Genomic DNA, 16171 nt, shown 5'->3' with positions numbered 1-16171 from the left:
ACGGGTCGGAGGGCCTCTTCTGGAGAGGAAACTGCTGGAACTGCATGGCTTGCTGAGCAGGGGAAAGGGGGGCGGGATGTGGAAGGGAGACCACAAGAAGAGAGTCACCAAAGAGCTCAGCGATGACGTGGGAGGCAAAACAGCGATTTTCGCCAGCCTCTGGATTCGCTAACAGTGGTGTATTCCTCCTGAACCGTACAGTGGCGTCTGTCCTGACACGAGTGACAGCACTAAGGGTGTGCACCCTTCCAGCCGCCCTCAAGAGCACTGTGTAATGCGAATGGGGTGAGAAAGGAAGAAAAAAAAGGCAAACAGAGAAATGCCCACCGTTAGCAGTCTCTGGTTTCACCTTCTGATTCCCTGGTTGTCCATTCTTGCCTCCCCAGCATACTCACCACCTGGACAGACTCAGTGAGGCACGCTGCTGCTGAGAACCACCTCAAGTTGTGGGTGAAGGTGCAGAAAGACCCCTCCATGTACCATGGACACGGTTACAGGAGTACAGAGAACTGCTCCCGGCAGCAGGCCACTTGCACATGGCCTGAGGGTCACTGTGGCTAACACCGCCTCCCAGAGTGCCCCTAACTCCAAGAGCCTTGATTCTCTGATTCCTCTTGGGTATCTACATACAAGTGACAAACTCTCTGGTCCCTGCTGTGGAGCTAAAGCACACGGATTAGCAAGAGAAATAAGAGAAATGCACAAAACGCCCAGTCCTCTGAAAGGAGGATTGTTTTACTCGTCTTCCTCCACGAGGTGTCTTTCCTGCCCCTAAGGGGGCTTTAGAACAAGAGGAGGAATCTGTATAGCTGGGACCCCACTAAGCAGCCGGAGGTATTACATACAACTGCATGTATTTTAAAATCATTTGCTAGCATACCTCCACTTCAATGATGTCTTCCAATGACCCCGACAAAAGAATTATTTCAATGTCTTGAACTTTGCAATCCAGCAACATGTTATGTTTCTCTAACCGTTTCTGTTCGAGAGAAGTCTGAATGGCTAGAGCTTCTTTTTGCAATTTTCCCACTTCCCTATAAATACAGATATAAAAAGGTGATTATATTTTACTAATTATATAAAGATGAACAAAGGAAGAAAAACATGTTATAAGCTTACATTTAAAAAGATTACTTTAGGAGTTTCCATTGTGGATTAGAGGGGATGGAATATAGTGTCTGTGAGGATGAGGGTTTGATCCCTGGCCTCACTCAGTGGGTTAGGGATCTGGTGTTGCCATAAGCTGCAGCATAGGTCACAGATACAGCTCAGATCTGGCATTACTGTGGCTGTGGCGTAGGCCTGCAGCTGCAACTCTAATTTGACCCCTAGCCCAGGAACTTCCATATGCCACAGGTGTGGCCCTGAAAAGAAAAGAAAAAAAAAAAAAAAGAAAAGAAAAATTTTTTTCCCTATGAGTGCCATAAATTCCAGAGTTACCTCATGGATGCTTGTAATTTAAACCTTAACACTTCAGACAAAGGCCATGAATATAATTATTTAATCCAAGGGAGCATTTTTAATAATAAACATCATTACTTTAATTACATTAGCAATAATACAGTGCTTTCCCAGTTAACTTTTTTTTTTTGCTTTTTAGGGCCACATGTGCAGCACATGGAAGTTCCCTGGCTAGGGGTTGAATAGAAGCTACAGCTGCTGGTCTACACCACAGCCACAGCCACACCAGATTTGAGCCGCATCTGTGACCTACACCACAGCTCATGGCAACGCCTGATCCTTAACCCACTGAGCAAGGCCAGGATTGAACCCTTGTCCTCATGGATAGTAGCTGGGTTCATTATTGCTGAGTGACAACCGGAACTCTAAATGCCTTCTAATCCCTTCTTAATGAGGGCTTGGATGTTTTACCTGTAGAAACAAAGTGAGAAGCAGAACTAAAAATAAAACAAATTAAGAATTAAACAGTTTTAAAGAATATGATGACAAACAGGAGATGTGGTTCTGTTTAAAGCACATAAGAGTAAAAAAGACATCAAGAGTAAACAAACTTGGAGTTCCTGTCATGGCGCAGCAAAAACAAATCTGACTAGGAAGCATGAGGTTGTGGATTCGATTCCTGGCCTTGCTCAGTGGGTTAAGGATCAGGCGTTGCTGTGGCTGTGGCGTAGGCCATGGGTTGTAGCTCTGATTTGACCCCTAGCCTGGGAACCTCCATATGCCTTGGGTTTGGCCCTAAAAAAAAAAAAAAAAAAAAAAAAAAAGAAAAAAGAGTAAACAAACTTATTTCCACTTAAAAATTGCAGACGAAGAATTTTCTGGCAGTATCATGAAACCCTGGGATCTCTCAACAGTGAGGAAAATTGTGATACGCCCAGAGGCTGAGCAAAGCAGAGCTCGTGTCATCTGATCACTTGTGGTTGCGTCAGCCACACAGGGAAGTAGATGTCACCGTGGCGCAAAAGCCAGCTGACTCGTCATCACTGCACGGTGATCACGGGCCAGATCCGGTTCCAAGTGCCAAACGGTCACTCATCTAATCCTTACCCCACGAGGTGGGCACTATGATTGTGCCCATCTTCCTGGTAAGGCAAGGAAGGCACGGTATGTAAGCAGCAGCAGGGCCGGGACACGGAGCCACGCTGCATGGCTCCAGATTTTTAGCCTCACTCGCTATGGTTTGTCACATGAACAGACTAGCGGACCGAGACACCTCAACAGGAAGGTACTGGTGCTGTCAAGGGGGATTTAGGGAAGGAACTCTTTACCCAGGTCCGTGTTCTCACCTACCGAAGAGAACTGTTCACTCTAAACAACTAACCACTTCTCTCGGTTCCCCCCAGATGAGAATGCTCGATAGGTGTGATGTGGGACCAAAAGCAACAAAGGGGACATACTCAAACAAACTTCCTGTAATAAATTTCAAATTGATGGCAAACATCTTGAAAACTGGTCATGGTCTTGCAAACTGATAAGCTTCTTAATTACCTATCAACAGCCAAAAACTTCTTCCGTTCCTCTTCAGTTTGAGCTTGGACTTTCTCAATGTTGGAATTCTGAGTGACAAATACGTCCTTAAGTCGCTGCCGTTTCTCCGTGAGTTCATCCACAATTTTCAGACAATTTTCTTCTGTCTGAATGGAGATGATTTATACTGTGAATTTACCGTCTTTTACAATAATAAGGTCAGTAGATCCTCTTAGTATTAATAGAGCCAAACCAGTCACTCTGAGCTCCACTTCTATCCTGCAAGCTGGCTGAACCAGTCGTAAAAGGGGGCCCGCTCTTGTTTATACTTCCGGGTAATCATGACCTCCCTTTCTCTTTCTGAGCTTGCTACCACCTGGCTTCCGTGCCCACTGTCCAGTGACGACACTCGTGCTGCCATGACCTCGTGATTGGCAGTTGCAGACATTTCCCAAACCATCTGACAACCTCCCTGTCTGCCTCCTTCCTCACACTCTGGGGCTTCCGGAACCCCCCCCCCCAAACTCTGTCCATAACCTACGTAACCTTCCAGAATTTCATCCTGGTCCGCTGTTCTTCACTGCCCACCTCTCTGCCTGCGTCTCGCCTGGGCACGTCCGGATTCAGTGTATTCCCAGAAACCACCCCAGACTTCTCCTGCTGTCTACGTACGCTCTACCCACCTGCTAGACATGGCAGTCTGGATGTCACACATCCAGGCCCAGAATTTTCTCTCCTTAATCTCTACCACTCGCCCAAGTCAGAGTTCAGGATGCCTCCAGGGCACAGCCCTTTCAATATCTAATAACTCCTGAAACTGTGTGGATTTTATTACAAGCATTTCTCAAGTCTGCACCCATGCCCCTTCATATCGCTGTTAGAACATCATCAGAACAAACGGTTATTCGCTGGAGGCCATCATTTCAATGAGACTCCATCAATAATTACCTTCTTTAGGTTATCAATGTCTTCTCTACCTTTCTGGACAGTTTCTTTTAATGTGTTAATCCTATTCAGTTTCTTCTTCAGCTGATTGCGACTATATTCAAGTTGAATATTTAGCCGAGTTTTTTGTTTCTCAAATTCTAATCTAATATAATAAAGTCAAGCATTACAACTGGTAAATAGAGTTCTTCAATTCTTTCTTAAACTCTTTTTTCCTTTTATTATGGAAAATCAATACAAATATAAAAGTGGAAGACACACTATAATGAATCCCCATATAGCCATTACCCACCTCGAATAGGTACCAATTCATGGTCAATCTCGTTTCATCTATAATCCTGCTCATCACTCCTTCCCACTGCTGGATTATCTGAAGCAAATTCAGACATCCGTCTGCAATTTTTTTCTTTTTGGCCACACCCACGGCACACGGAAGCTCCTGGGCCAGAGCTCAAACCTGTGCATCCTGAGCCACAGCAGTGATGTCAGACCTTAACCTGTAACTATTTTAATAAAAGTGGCTTTTTTTTTTCTTGTCTTCTTAGGGTTGCACCCATGTCATATAGAGGTTCCCAGGCTAGGGGTCGAATCAGAGCTGTATCCGCCACCTACAACCGCAGCCACAGCATCGCCAGATCTGAGCCACATCTGCAACCTACACCACAGCTCATGGCAACGCTGGATCCTTAACCCACTGAGTGAGGCCAAGGATCAAACCTGTGTCTTCATGGATGCTAGTCAGATTCGTTTCCACTGAGCCACAATGGGAACTCCAAAAGCAAAGTGACTTTAATATATAACCATAAACTTTTATAAAAAGAAATCTTAATAATTCTCTAATATAAAATTTGCCAGTTTCCTAAGTCTCATTAATTAAAAAAAAACTGGTTTGTTTGAATCAGGAGCATATGGTGTATATGAATATGTTTCTTAAATCTTTTATAAGCTATAGATTCCCTTAACTTTTTTTTTTTTTTTTTTTTTTGTCTTTTGTCTTTTTATGGCCATACCCACAGCATATTCCCAGGCTAAGGGCTGAATTGGAGCTACAGCTGCCAGCGTGCGCCAGAGCCACAGCAACACCAGATTCGAGCTGCATCTATGACCTATACCACAGCTCACAGCAATGCTTAACCTACTGAGTGAGGCCAGGTTCCTAGTCAGATTCGTTTCCACTGTGCCAAGACAGGAACTCCCTCTCTCTCTCTTTTTTTTGGGGGGGGAGGGGTCCTTAACTTTTTCTTTAAGTTACAATTTACGTGTTTATTCTTATTCATTTATTTATTTTTGCTTTTTAGGGTCACACCTGTGGCATATGGAAGTTCCGAGGCTAGGGGTTGAATTGGAGCCGTAGCTACCAGCCTACACCACAGCCACAAATGGGACCTAATTAAACGTGGGATCTGAGCCGTGTCTGCGACCTACTCTGTAGCTCATGGCAACGACAGATCCTCAACCCACTGAGTGGGGCCAGGGATAGAACCTGCCTCCTCATGGATACTAGTGGGATTTGTTTCTGCTGTGTCACAACAGGAATTCCTATTCTTATTTATTTAGCCAATTAGTCTTTTCAAATAGCTATTCATTCACAAACTCCAAACTTGGGAATTGAAGATCTGGCTCCTTCCTGACGCACTTTTCCACTTTGCCAGCTTCAGGTGCTCCCCATTAAAAGTTACAGCATCAAAAGACACTCTTGGAGTTCCTGTCGTGGCGCAGCAGTTATTGAACCTGACTAGGAAGCATGAGGTTGCCGGTTCGATCCCTGACCTCGCTCAGTGGGTTAAGGATCCGGCATTGCCGTGAGCTGTGGTGTAGGTCGCAGATGTGGCCTGGATCCTGCGTTGCTGTGGCTGTGGTGTAGGCTGGCGGCTATAGCTCTGATTGGACCCGTAGCCTGGGAACCTCCATATGCTGCGGGTGCGGGCCTAAAAAGACCAAAAAAAAAAGACAGTCTCTTCAGTAGCAGTGCTGGGAAACTAGACAGCTCATGTAAAAGAGCGAACTTAGAACATTCTCTAACACCATATTCAAAAATAAGCTTGAAATAGATTAAAGACCCAAATGTCAGACCGGAAACCACAAAACTCCTAGAGGAAAACACAGACAGAACATTCTTTGACATAAACTGTAGCAGTATTTTTTTGGATCTATTCCTAAAGCAAAGGAAATAAAAGCAAAAACAGACAAATGGGAACTAATTAAACTTAAAAGCTTTTGCCCAGTAAAGGAAACAACTGACAAAAGGAGAAGACACTTTCCCGAAGAGAAAATATTTGCTAATTACATGACCCGTAAAGGGTTAATATCCAAAACATACAAATAGCTCATACAACTTAACATCAAACAAATATATCAATTAAAAAATAGGCAGGTCTGAACGTACATTTTTCTAAAGAGGAAATGTAGATGGCCAACAGACACATGGAAAAATGCTCAACACTGCTAATCAACAGGAACATACAAATCGAATCCACACTGAGCTATCACCTCACACCTGTCAGAATGGCCATCATTAAAGAGAACACACATAACAAATGCCGGCAAGGCCTCCCAAGACAACAGAAATAAAAGCAAAAATAAACCAATGGGACCTAATCAAACTGACAAGCTTTTGCACAGCAAAAGAAACCATTAAAAAAACTCAAAAAGACAAGCTACGGAACGAGAGAAAATAGTTTCAAATGATGTGACAAGGGCTTAATCTCTAAAATATACAAACAACTTAAACAACTCAACAGCAAAAAAAATCAACCCAAGTGAAAAATGGGCAAAAAACCTGAACAGACATTTCTCCAGTTATACAGATGGCCAACAAGCACATGAAAAAATGCTCAAGATCACTAATTATTACAGAAATGCAAAGCAAAACTACTGTGAGATACCACCTCACACCAGTCAGAACGGTCATCATCAACAAACCAACAAATAACAAATGCTAGAGAGGGTGTGGAGAAAAGGGAACCCTCTGGCACTGTTGGTGGGAATATAAATTGATACGACCAGTATGGAAGTACCTCATAAAACTGAATATAGAACTACCGAGAGTTCCCATCGTGGCTCAGTGGTTAATGAACCTGACTAGTAACCAAAAGATTGTGGGTTCAATCTCTGACCTCGCTCATTGGGTTAAGGATCTGGTGTTGCCATGAGCTGTGGTGTAGGTTGCAGACACGGCTTGGATCCCAAGTTGCTGTGGCTATGGCATAGGCTGGCAGCTACAGTTCTGATTCAACCCCTAGTCTGGGAACCTCCATATGCCACAGGTGTGGCCCTAAAAAGACAAAAAAAAAAAAAAAAAAAGACAGAACTACCATATGATCCAGAATTCCACTCTTAGGCATAAATCTGGACAAAGCTTTTACTTAAAAAAAAATACATGCACCCCTATGCTCACTGCAGTATTATTTACAATAGCCAAGACGTGGAAACAACCTAAATGTCCATTAACAGATAAATAGATTAACTAGATGTGGTATATACACAAATGGAATACTACTCAGCCATAAAAAAGAACAAAATAATGCCATTTGCAGCAACATGGATGGAACTAGAGACTCTCATACTAAGTGAAGAAAGTCAGAAAGAGAAAGACAAATACCATGAGATATCACTTACATCTGGTATCTAATATATGGCACAAATGAAACTTTCCACAGAAAAAGAGACTGACAGGCATGGAGAATGGACTTGTGGTTGCCGAGGGGGAGGGGGAAGGGGATGGACTGGGATTCTGGGGTTAACAGATGCAAACTATTGCATTTGGAGTAGATAAGCAATGTATGGCACAGGGAACTATATCTATCACTTGTGGTCAAACACGATGGAGGATGAGAAAAAGTATGTATATATATGTATGTGTGACTGGGTCACTTTGCTGTACAGTAGAAAACTGACAACACTGTAAACCAACGATAATGGGAAAAATAAAAATCATTAAAAAATTTAAGAAAATAAATGAGAAAAAAAACGTTGGCGAGAATGTGGAGAAAAGGGAACCCTCATATACTGCTGGTGGGAATAGAAATTTGTGCATCGACTGTCGAAAACAGTATGGAGATGTCTCAAAAAACTAAAAATAGAGTTATCACATAACTCAGCAATTTCACTCCTGGGTATATATCTGAGAAAAAAAAAAAAAACAGTAACTGGAAAAGATATATGAGGAGTTCCCAATGTGGCTCAGTAGGTTAAAAACCCGATTAGTATCCATGAAGAGGCGGGTTCCATCCCTGGCTTTGCCTAGGGTTAAGGACCTGGCATTGCTGTGAGCTATGGTGCAACTCTAAAATGCAGCCTGGATCTGGCTTTGCTGTGGCTGTGGTGTAGGCTGGCAGCTACAGCTGTGATTGGACCCCTAGCCCGGGAACTTCCATATTGCTGCGGGTGCAGCCCTAAAAATATAAAGAAAAGATATATGCACCCCAGTGTTCATAGCAGCATGATTTAAAAACTGCCAAGATATAGAAGCAACCTGTGTCCATCAACAGACGAATGGATAAAGATATATATATATATATATATATGTACACACACACAATGCAATGCTACCAAACCACAAAAAAAGAATGCAATTTTGCCATTTGCAACAGCATGGATGAACTTGTGGTATTGTGCTCAGTAAAATAAGTCAGACAGAGAAAGACAAATACTGTATGATATCACTTAGATGGAGAATCTAAGAAATACAACACACTAGTGAATATAACAAAAAAAAAGCAGACTAAGAATAAACCAGTGGTTTTCAGTGTGGGGGAGGGGCAATACAGGAGCACAGGGGATTGAGAGGTGTAAATGTATTAAGTGTAAAATAAGCTACACAGATATACTGTAACATACAGGGAATACAGCCCATATTTCATAATAACTATAAACAGAGTATAACCTTTAAAAACTGTGCATCACTATGCTGTACACCTGTAGCTTTTTTTTTTGTCTTTTTGCCATTTCTTGAGCCACTCCTGCGGCATATGGAGGTTCCCAGGCTAGGGGTCGAATCGGAGCTGTAGCCATCGGCCTATGCCAGAGCCACAGCAACTCTGGATCCGAGCTGAGTCTGCGACCTACACCACAGCTCACGATCCTTAACCCACTGAACGAGGCCAGGGATTGAACCCGCAACCTCATGGTTCCTAGTCGGATTCGTTAACCACTGAGCCATGACGGGAACTCTAAAAAGTCGTATCTCTTAAAAAAACAATTCCAATAGCAACTGTCCCATCCTTTCTCCCTCCTCTCCCTCACATACCTTGATAATAAATGTTTTATTCAAGAAACGTTTTAGGAGTTCCCGTTGTGGCTCAGCAGTTAACGAATCTGACTAGGAACCATGAGGTTTCGGGTTTGATCCCTGGCCTTGTTCAGTGAGCTGTGGTTTTGGTTGCAGACGTGGCTCGTATCTGGCATTGCTGTGGCTCTGGAGAAGGCTGGCAGTTACAGCTCTGATTAGACCCCTAGCCTGGGAATCTCCATATGCTGTGGCCCTAAAAAGACCAAAAAAAAAAAAATTTAAACCACTAATTGTGTCAAATACTGTGCTAAATACTACCAATACAAAGGCAATGACAGTAATGACAAAAACAAAAATATTTAATGAGGGGTTACTCATATGCCAGACACCACTACAGATGCTTTTAAATGAATAAATTTACTTAAGTTATAGAACTCTCTGAAGTTGGAAACACTACTATCCCTATTTAACAGGTGGGGACACCAAGGCACAAGAGTCAAGCATCTTGCCCAAGGCTACCCACCCCTGAGGCAAGGTAGAGCCAGGCATGACAGGCTCAGGCAAGGGCCAGAGACTCCCTGTCCTCAACAGCTGACCGTGCTGCATGCAGGAGGGGCTAAGAACAAACGCTTCAGGGATTTATTTCTGCTGAGGAGGCAGACACACAGGCTATTACAAAGGGAACATTTCTTTCCGTTGCTGGGCTCCAGAATACCACACTCCCTTGGCTCTCCTCCCCCTAACTGGCCGCTACTTTAATTGCTCATTCTCCGGTCCTCAACTTACCTACACAGAGCCTAGGAGCTTCCGTCTCTATCTGCATTCATTCTCCCGGGGAGCTTACCCAGACACATGACTTGAAGTGCCATCTGTGTACTGACCATTGCTAAAGGTGTGTGTCCAGCCTGGCCCTCTCCCATGAACTCCTAACTTGGGATTCAACTGTCTACTCTACTTCCAATTGGATGTCACAGGCATCTCAACCAATACCTATGATACATAATAGATAAGCTACTTGAAGTAATAACGGGGTTAGCAAAGTTATCAGATATTAGCTTAATCTAAAGTGTGGTATCATTTTTCTACACCAGTAGAAGGCAACCAGGAAAACATCATAAAAATAGATACTAGTCATAAGAGAGAAACAATCTAGAAATTAAGAACACAAGACCTATATGGGGAAAGAACATTAAAATTCTAATGAAGTATAGCTGATGAGAATAAATGAAGAGACACTATTCTCAGATTAAAGGACATAAATATTTTGAAGATATTCTCCACAAATAAATCTATAAATCCAATGCAATCTCAATCAGAATTCCAAGAGGACCTTTATAAAAACTCAATAAACAGTAATAGGAAGAATTCTTCAGAAAGAAAGTATAATAAAGTTCAGATAGACATCAGAACAAGAAATATGACAGGGAGGAGTTCCCGTCGTGGCGCAGTGGCTAACGAATCCGACTAGGAACCATGACGTTCCGGGTTCAGCCCCTGGCCTTGCTCAGTGGGTTAACGATCCGGCGTTGCCGTGAGCTGTGGTGTAGGTCACAGATGCGGCTCGGATCCCGTGTTGCTGTGGCTCTGGAGTAGGCCAGTGGCTACAGCTCCACTTAGACCCCTAGCCTGGGAATCTCCATATGCCACCGGAGCGGCCCAAGAAATAGCAAAAAAAAGACAAAAAAAAAAAAAAAAAAAATGACAGGGATAAAGAGGAGCATTTTAAAATGACAAAAAAACTAATTTAGCAAGAAGACATAATAATCTCAAATGTGTACGAATCTAGTCACAAGGATTTTTTTTGGCCATGCTTGCGGCATGTGGAAATTCTTAGACCAAAGATCGAACCTGTGCCACAGCGGTAAACTGAGCTGCTGCAGTGACGCCAGATCCTTAACCCACTATGCCACAAGGCAACTCCCACCAAGATTTAAAATATATGAAGTATAAACTGAAAGAGCTGAAGAAAACGACAGATCCAAAACTATACTTGGAAATTTCAACACTCCTCTCTTAGTGAACACTACAGCAACTAGACAGAGAGTCAGCAAGTACACAGAAGACCTGAGCAACCAATCAGCTTGACTGAAGCACTGCTCAGGAAACACTGCACCCAACAACACAATGCATATTCGAGTGCACATGAAACATTTATTAAGAGAATACATGCTATGCCAGTGATCAAGCTTCAATCCATTTAAAAGGATTTCAATAGTACAAAATACAGCAATTGAAAGGCTAATCCTAAAATGTACACAGAAATGCAAAGGAACTAGAATAGTCAGGGGTTTTGACCTTTCTTTTCCACTGCTGTATCCTCAGTGCCTAGAAGAGTAACCGGCTCATGGAAAGCTTACAGCAAACAGATATTGAATAAATGAATGGACTAAGGAAAATTATACAGAATAAAATAAAGTGGGTCAAAATGTTGACAGTCTTCCCCTTTTATTTCTGGACAATAGAATAATAATTGATTTTTAAAAGTTTTCTCTATTTTCTCCAAGAGGCACCTATCACAAAATTCAAAAAGAGTAAGAATATATAAAAAGTAAAATATCTTTCACCTCCCCTGTGCCTCCCCAGAAGAAACTACTCTTACAATATCTAAACATATTGCGTATACACATTTTCCTCCTGTCATTTGTCTTCTCATTTTCCTCAAAATGCTCTTTTCTACACACATTTAAAAAAATTTATGGGAATTTCTGTCGTGGCTCAGTGGCTAATGAATCTGACTAGGAGCCAAGAGGTTGCGGGAGCAATCCCTGGCCTTGCTCAGTGGGTTAAGGATCTGGCATTGCTGTGAGCTGTGGTGTAGGTTGCAGACGTGGCTCGGATCCAGCGTTGCTGTGGCTCTGATATAGGCCGATGGCTACAGCTCTGATTAGACCCCTAGCCTGGGAACCTCCATATGCTGCGGGTGCAGCCCTAGGAAAGACAAAAAACAAAACAAAATTTCTGTACATGTGCATTTTATCAATCTTTAAGGCTTCTGAGATTTGTCAGTGGGTTAAGGATCTAGCACTGTCACTGCCATGGAGCAGGTTTGATCCCAAGCCCAGGAACTTCTGCATGTGGAATTAATGTGAGTCTAAGGACTCAAGTATGGGTCTAAGTAGGGGTATTTTTTTCCCCCTAGGAAGCTAATACATGTATCCCAACTGAGTTATTGAAAAGTTTATCTTTTCTCCACTGATATGAAATGCATCTTATTAAATCAAATTTCCCTTATAGATCTCAGAATATTTCTGGACTCTCAAGATTTCATTAAGATAGGTTTATCCTGGAGTTCCTGTCATAGCTCAGTGGAAATGAATTTGACTAAGAACCACGAGGTTGCGGGTTCGATCCCTGGCCTCACTCAGTGGGTTAAGGATCTGGCGTTGCCATGTGCTATGGTGTAGGTCAAAGACACAGCTTGGATCCCAAGTCACTGTGGCTATAGGGTAGGCCAGGGGCTACAGCTCTGATTCAACCCCTAGCCTGGGAACCTTCATGTGCAGCAGGTGCGGCCCTAAAGAGGAAAAAAAAAAAAAAAAAAAGATAGCTTTATACTATGTTTTAAAATCTTGTCCTTTTTCATTATCTTTTTAAGATTGTCTTCTGATGGAGTTTCCATAACGGCTCAGCAGAAACGAATCCAACTAGGAACCATGAGGTTGTGGGTTTGATCCCTGACCTCGCTCAATGGGTTAAGGATCCGGCGTTGCCATGAACTGCAGCGTAGGTCACAGGCTCAGCTTGGCACCCAAGTTGCTGTGGCTGTGGTGTGGGCCAGCAGCCGTAGCTCTGATTAGACCCTGAGCCTGGGAAACTCCTTATGCAGCAGGTGCAGCCCTAAAAAACAAAATTTTTCGTCTGAATGTGAACTCTAGAATCGCCCATTGTGGCTCAGTGGTAATGAATCCCACTAGTAACCATGAGAACATGGGTTCGATCCCTGGCCCTGCTCAGTGGGTTAAGGATGCAGCACTGCCATGAGAGCTGTGGTGCAGGTCGCAGATGTGGCTCAGATCTGGCATTGCTGTGGCTGTCATGTAGGCTGGCAGCTGCAGCTCCAATTTGATCTCTAGCCTGGGAACTTCCATGTGCTGTGGGTGTGGCCCTAACGGGACCAAAATATATATATATTTTTTGTTCATACATGTACTGAGATGATATTTACATTAGATTTAAAATAAATTATAGAGTAAATTGGGGAAAACCAATTTTATAACACTGAGTCCTTTTTTTTTCACATTTCTGTATATATCTGGTCTTGTTTAAGGGTTTCTTTATATATTGTTTTCACATCTAGTAAGTTTATTTCTAAGAACTAAGTACTTTACCTTTTTCATAATGTAATTGGGATATTTTCACCTAATATTGTCTCCTGGTAGTGTGTTCTAGAAAAGCTATACATTTTAATTCTGTATTAATTTTTTTTTTTTGGTTTTCAGGGCCGCATCTGCGACATACGAGGTTCCTAGGCTAGGAGTCCAATTGGAGCTACAGCTGCCAGCCTACATCACAACCACAGCAACACCAGATCTGAGCTGTGTCTTCGACCTATGCCACAGCTCATGCAAACACCGGATCCTTAATCCACTGAGTGAGGCCAGGGATCAAACCCACAACCCCATGGCTCCTAGATGGTTTCATTTCCACTGTGCCACGATGGGAACTCCTAATTCTGTATTATTTATTTATTTATTTATTTATTGTCTTTCTAGGGCCACACCTGCAGCATATGGAGGTTCCCAGGCTACGGGTCCAATCAGAGCTATAGCCGCCAGCCTACACCACAGCCACAGCAATGCCAGATCTGGGCTGCTTCTGGAACCTAATATACCACAGCTCACGACAATGCCGGATCCTTAACCCACTGAGCGAGGCCAGGGATTGAACCCACAACTTCATGGTTCCTAGTCGGATTCGTTAACCACTGCGCCGCAACTGGAACTCCTCTATATTAATTTTTAACTAAAAATTTTCATATAAATATTTGTATCTAGCCACATTACTGAATTCTTTTTATTTCTAATGGTTTTCTTTTGTTCTCTAGGAACTTCTAAATATATACGATATAATCTTCAAATAGTGATAATTTTACCTCCTCCTTTCTGAAATTTTGTACCTCTTTTACACTTTTCGTCTGACTCAACTGACTGGTATTTCAGAAGACTGTTAACAGTGGTGACACTGAATATTTTTCTAGTTTGGGCTTTACTAGGAACACTCCACGAAAACACCATGAATTTAGAACGAGATGTGTTTTCTCGTATCACAAATATTAACTCACGTCTAAAAACTTTCAAGAATGGATGCTTTGTTCTTGTCAAGCGCCTTTTCCATCATCTATAGAGGTGATCATGTGATTTTCTCCTTTGACTATTAATACGATAGCAATACATATAAATAACATTTATAGCAATAATTACTGATTTCTAGCATGAAATCCACTAGATGATGTTTTGCTCTTGTTATTGTACTGTTTGTTTTTTCTTTTTTCTTTCTTCTTTTTTTTTTGAGAGTTATGTTTTATTTGGTGCTAAAACTGAGGACTTTAGCCTGGGAGGCGGCATCTCAAGAAGCCCCGAGAAAAGTGCTCCCAGGAGGCAAGAAGGGAGCTAGCACATGTAAGAGTTTTGCAACAACGATGTACTGCTTGTTTCTACTTCACCTTGTTGTTTACAGGTGGGACGGATTCCTAGTTCCTTATTACATGTGCACGTGTCTTTTTGGATTTTGGCATCAACATTATGCTCATTTAATAAAAATGTTTTTCTTCTTTTAAACCAAGAAGCAGTTTAAATATCAAACATTTGTTTAAATATAAATGTCAAAGTTATATATGCTTTTAGAGTTTGCTAGGGAAATTCATCTGTGAAACCACATGTGCCTGGTGAATTTGGGGAAGTGGGTAGGAAGCTTTTTAACTTTTTTGTCCTATGATACCTGGCCCCCTTGAATTTTCTATCTTGTTTGAGGTAATTTTTGGTATTTATTATTTCTTAAAAACTATCATTTCCCCCCCCACATATATGGATATTTACAGAAAACTAAGTAAATTTAATAAGTGCTGTGTAATTATTTCCTCATTCTCTTACTTTGTATATTTGAGCATTCTCCCTTTAAAAAATTGTGGAATTAAAAGACCTCTTTATAAGAATAGCTATTTCTTGATGAACTAAGACTACCTCAGGCAAAACTCCTTTAAATTATGAAATAACAGTTACATTTATATATCTGTAATTTCTTACCAACATCTCAATAAAAATACCTTTTCTGATCAATTTCTTGTTGCTGTTTAACATGTTTGTTCTCAAATTCACGAATATTTTCTACGCCAATTTCTTCACAGAAGTGTTGAAAAATATCATCTTCAACCTTTTAAATTGTTTTAGAACAACAATAATTAACTTTAAGAACATATATAGACAGTGCTTAAATCTATGTTTTCTCCACCAAGATGCTCCTGGACTAAGCCAAAGACTAATCCCAACAAGCTTCACTGTACCCTGAGGAGTCAGTGTTTTCTCTTTAACTCCATAAGCTACACTTATCTATTTTCAAATTTCCTATTCTAAAAACGAAATAAGAAGGTTCACAGCTGGCCTTTTAAGTGTTTTGGCTCTATGAAGTGTGTAATATAAAGTCAGAAGTATTCAATTTATATTAGCCACACCAAAACATAACATTCCACATAAATAAAACATTCTTTATATGTAGGTAATACTACAGAGTCTTAGGCAATGTAAAACCAAGTGGACTAAAGCATAGAACTAACACTCAAAAATCTGGAAAAACTAGAATGAGCCAAATCTAACAAAGTAACATTTAAAATTAATGTTTTTAAAGCCCCTATTTATGCACAGCTATAGGAGAAGAGAGAACTGTTTTAACAACAGACATGTTAAAAACTTTCAGATTTCAGTTGAATGTAAATTAAATATGAAGGGGATATGACTGATGCAACAGTAAGCTATAACTTACATAAGTATATAACCCAAGCCGTGGAAAGTTACAGTTCCATGTGCAGTGTCCCAGGGTACTCTGTACTGGTCAGACAGTATTTTTAGATTATTT

At 41.6% G+C, this 16171-nt stretch overlaps 1 protein-coding gene across 1 annotated transcript in view; it reads right to left on the bottom strand.

The window, feature by feature from the left end:
• Positions 1–16171, bottom strand: part of SMC1B (structural maintenance of chromosomes 1B) — a 91233-nt gene that overhangs the window by 20055 nt on the left and 55007 nt on the right. The window contains exons 15-18 of the mRNA XM_021091388.2: positions 15366–15472; positions 3877–4018; positions 2950–3095; positions 881–1034 (exon numbers count right to left, since the gene is read on the bottom strand). Coding sequence (XP_020947047.1) covers positions 881–1034; positions 2950–3095; positions 3877–4018; positions 15366–15472 — 549 coding nt within the window. The remainder of the gene's footprint in view (positions 1–880; positions 1035–2949; positions 3096–3876; positions 4019–15365; positions 15473–16171) is intronic.

The sequence above is a fragment of the Sus scrofa genome, chromosome 5 (assembly GCF_054392235.1).
Source record: "Sus scrofa isolate SSC_HxYL_T2T_F1_AM1 chromosome 5, Sscrofa_HxYL_maternal_Yorkshire_Landrace_v2.0, whole genome shotgun sequence".
Lineage (NCBI taxonomy): Eukaryota > Metazoa > Chordata > Mammalia > Artiodactyla > Suidae > Sus > Sus scrofa.
The sequence above is the reverse complement of the archived record's forward strand: the minus strand, read 5'-3'. Positions and strand labels throughout refer to the sequence as shown.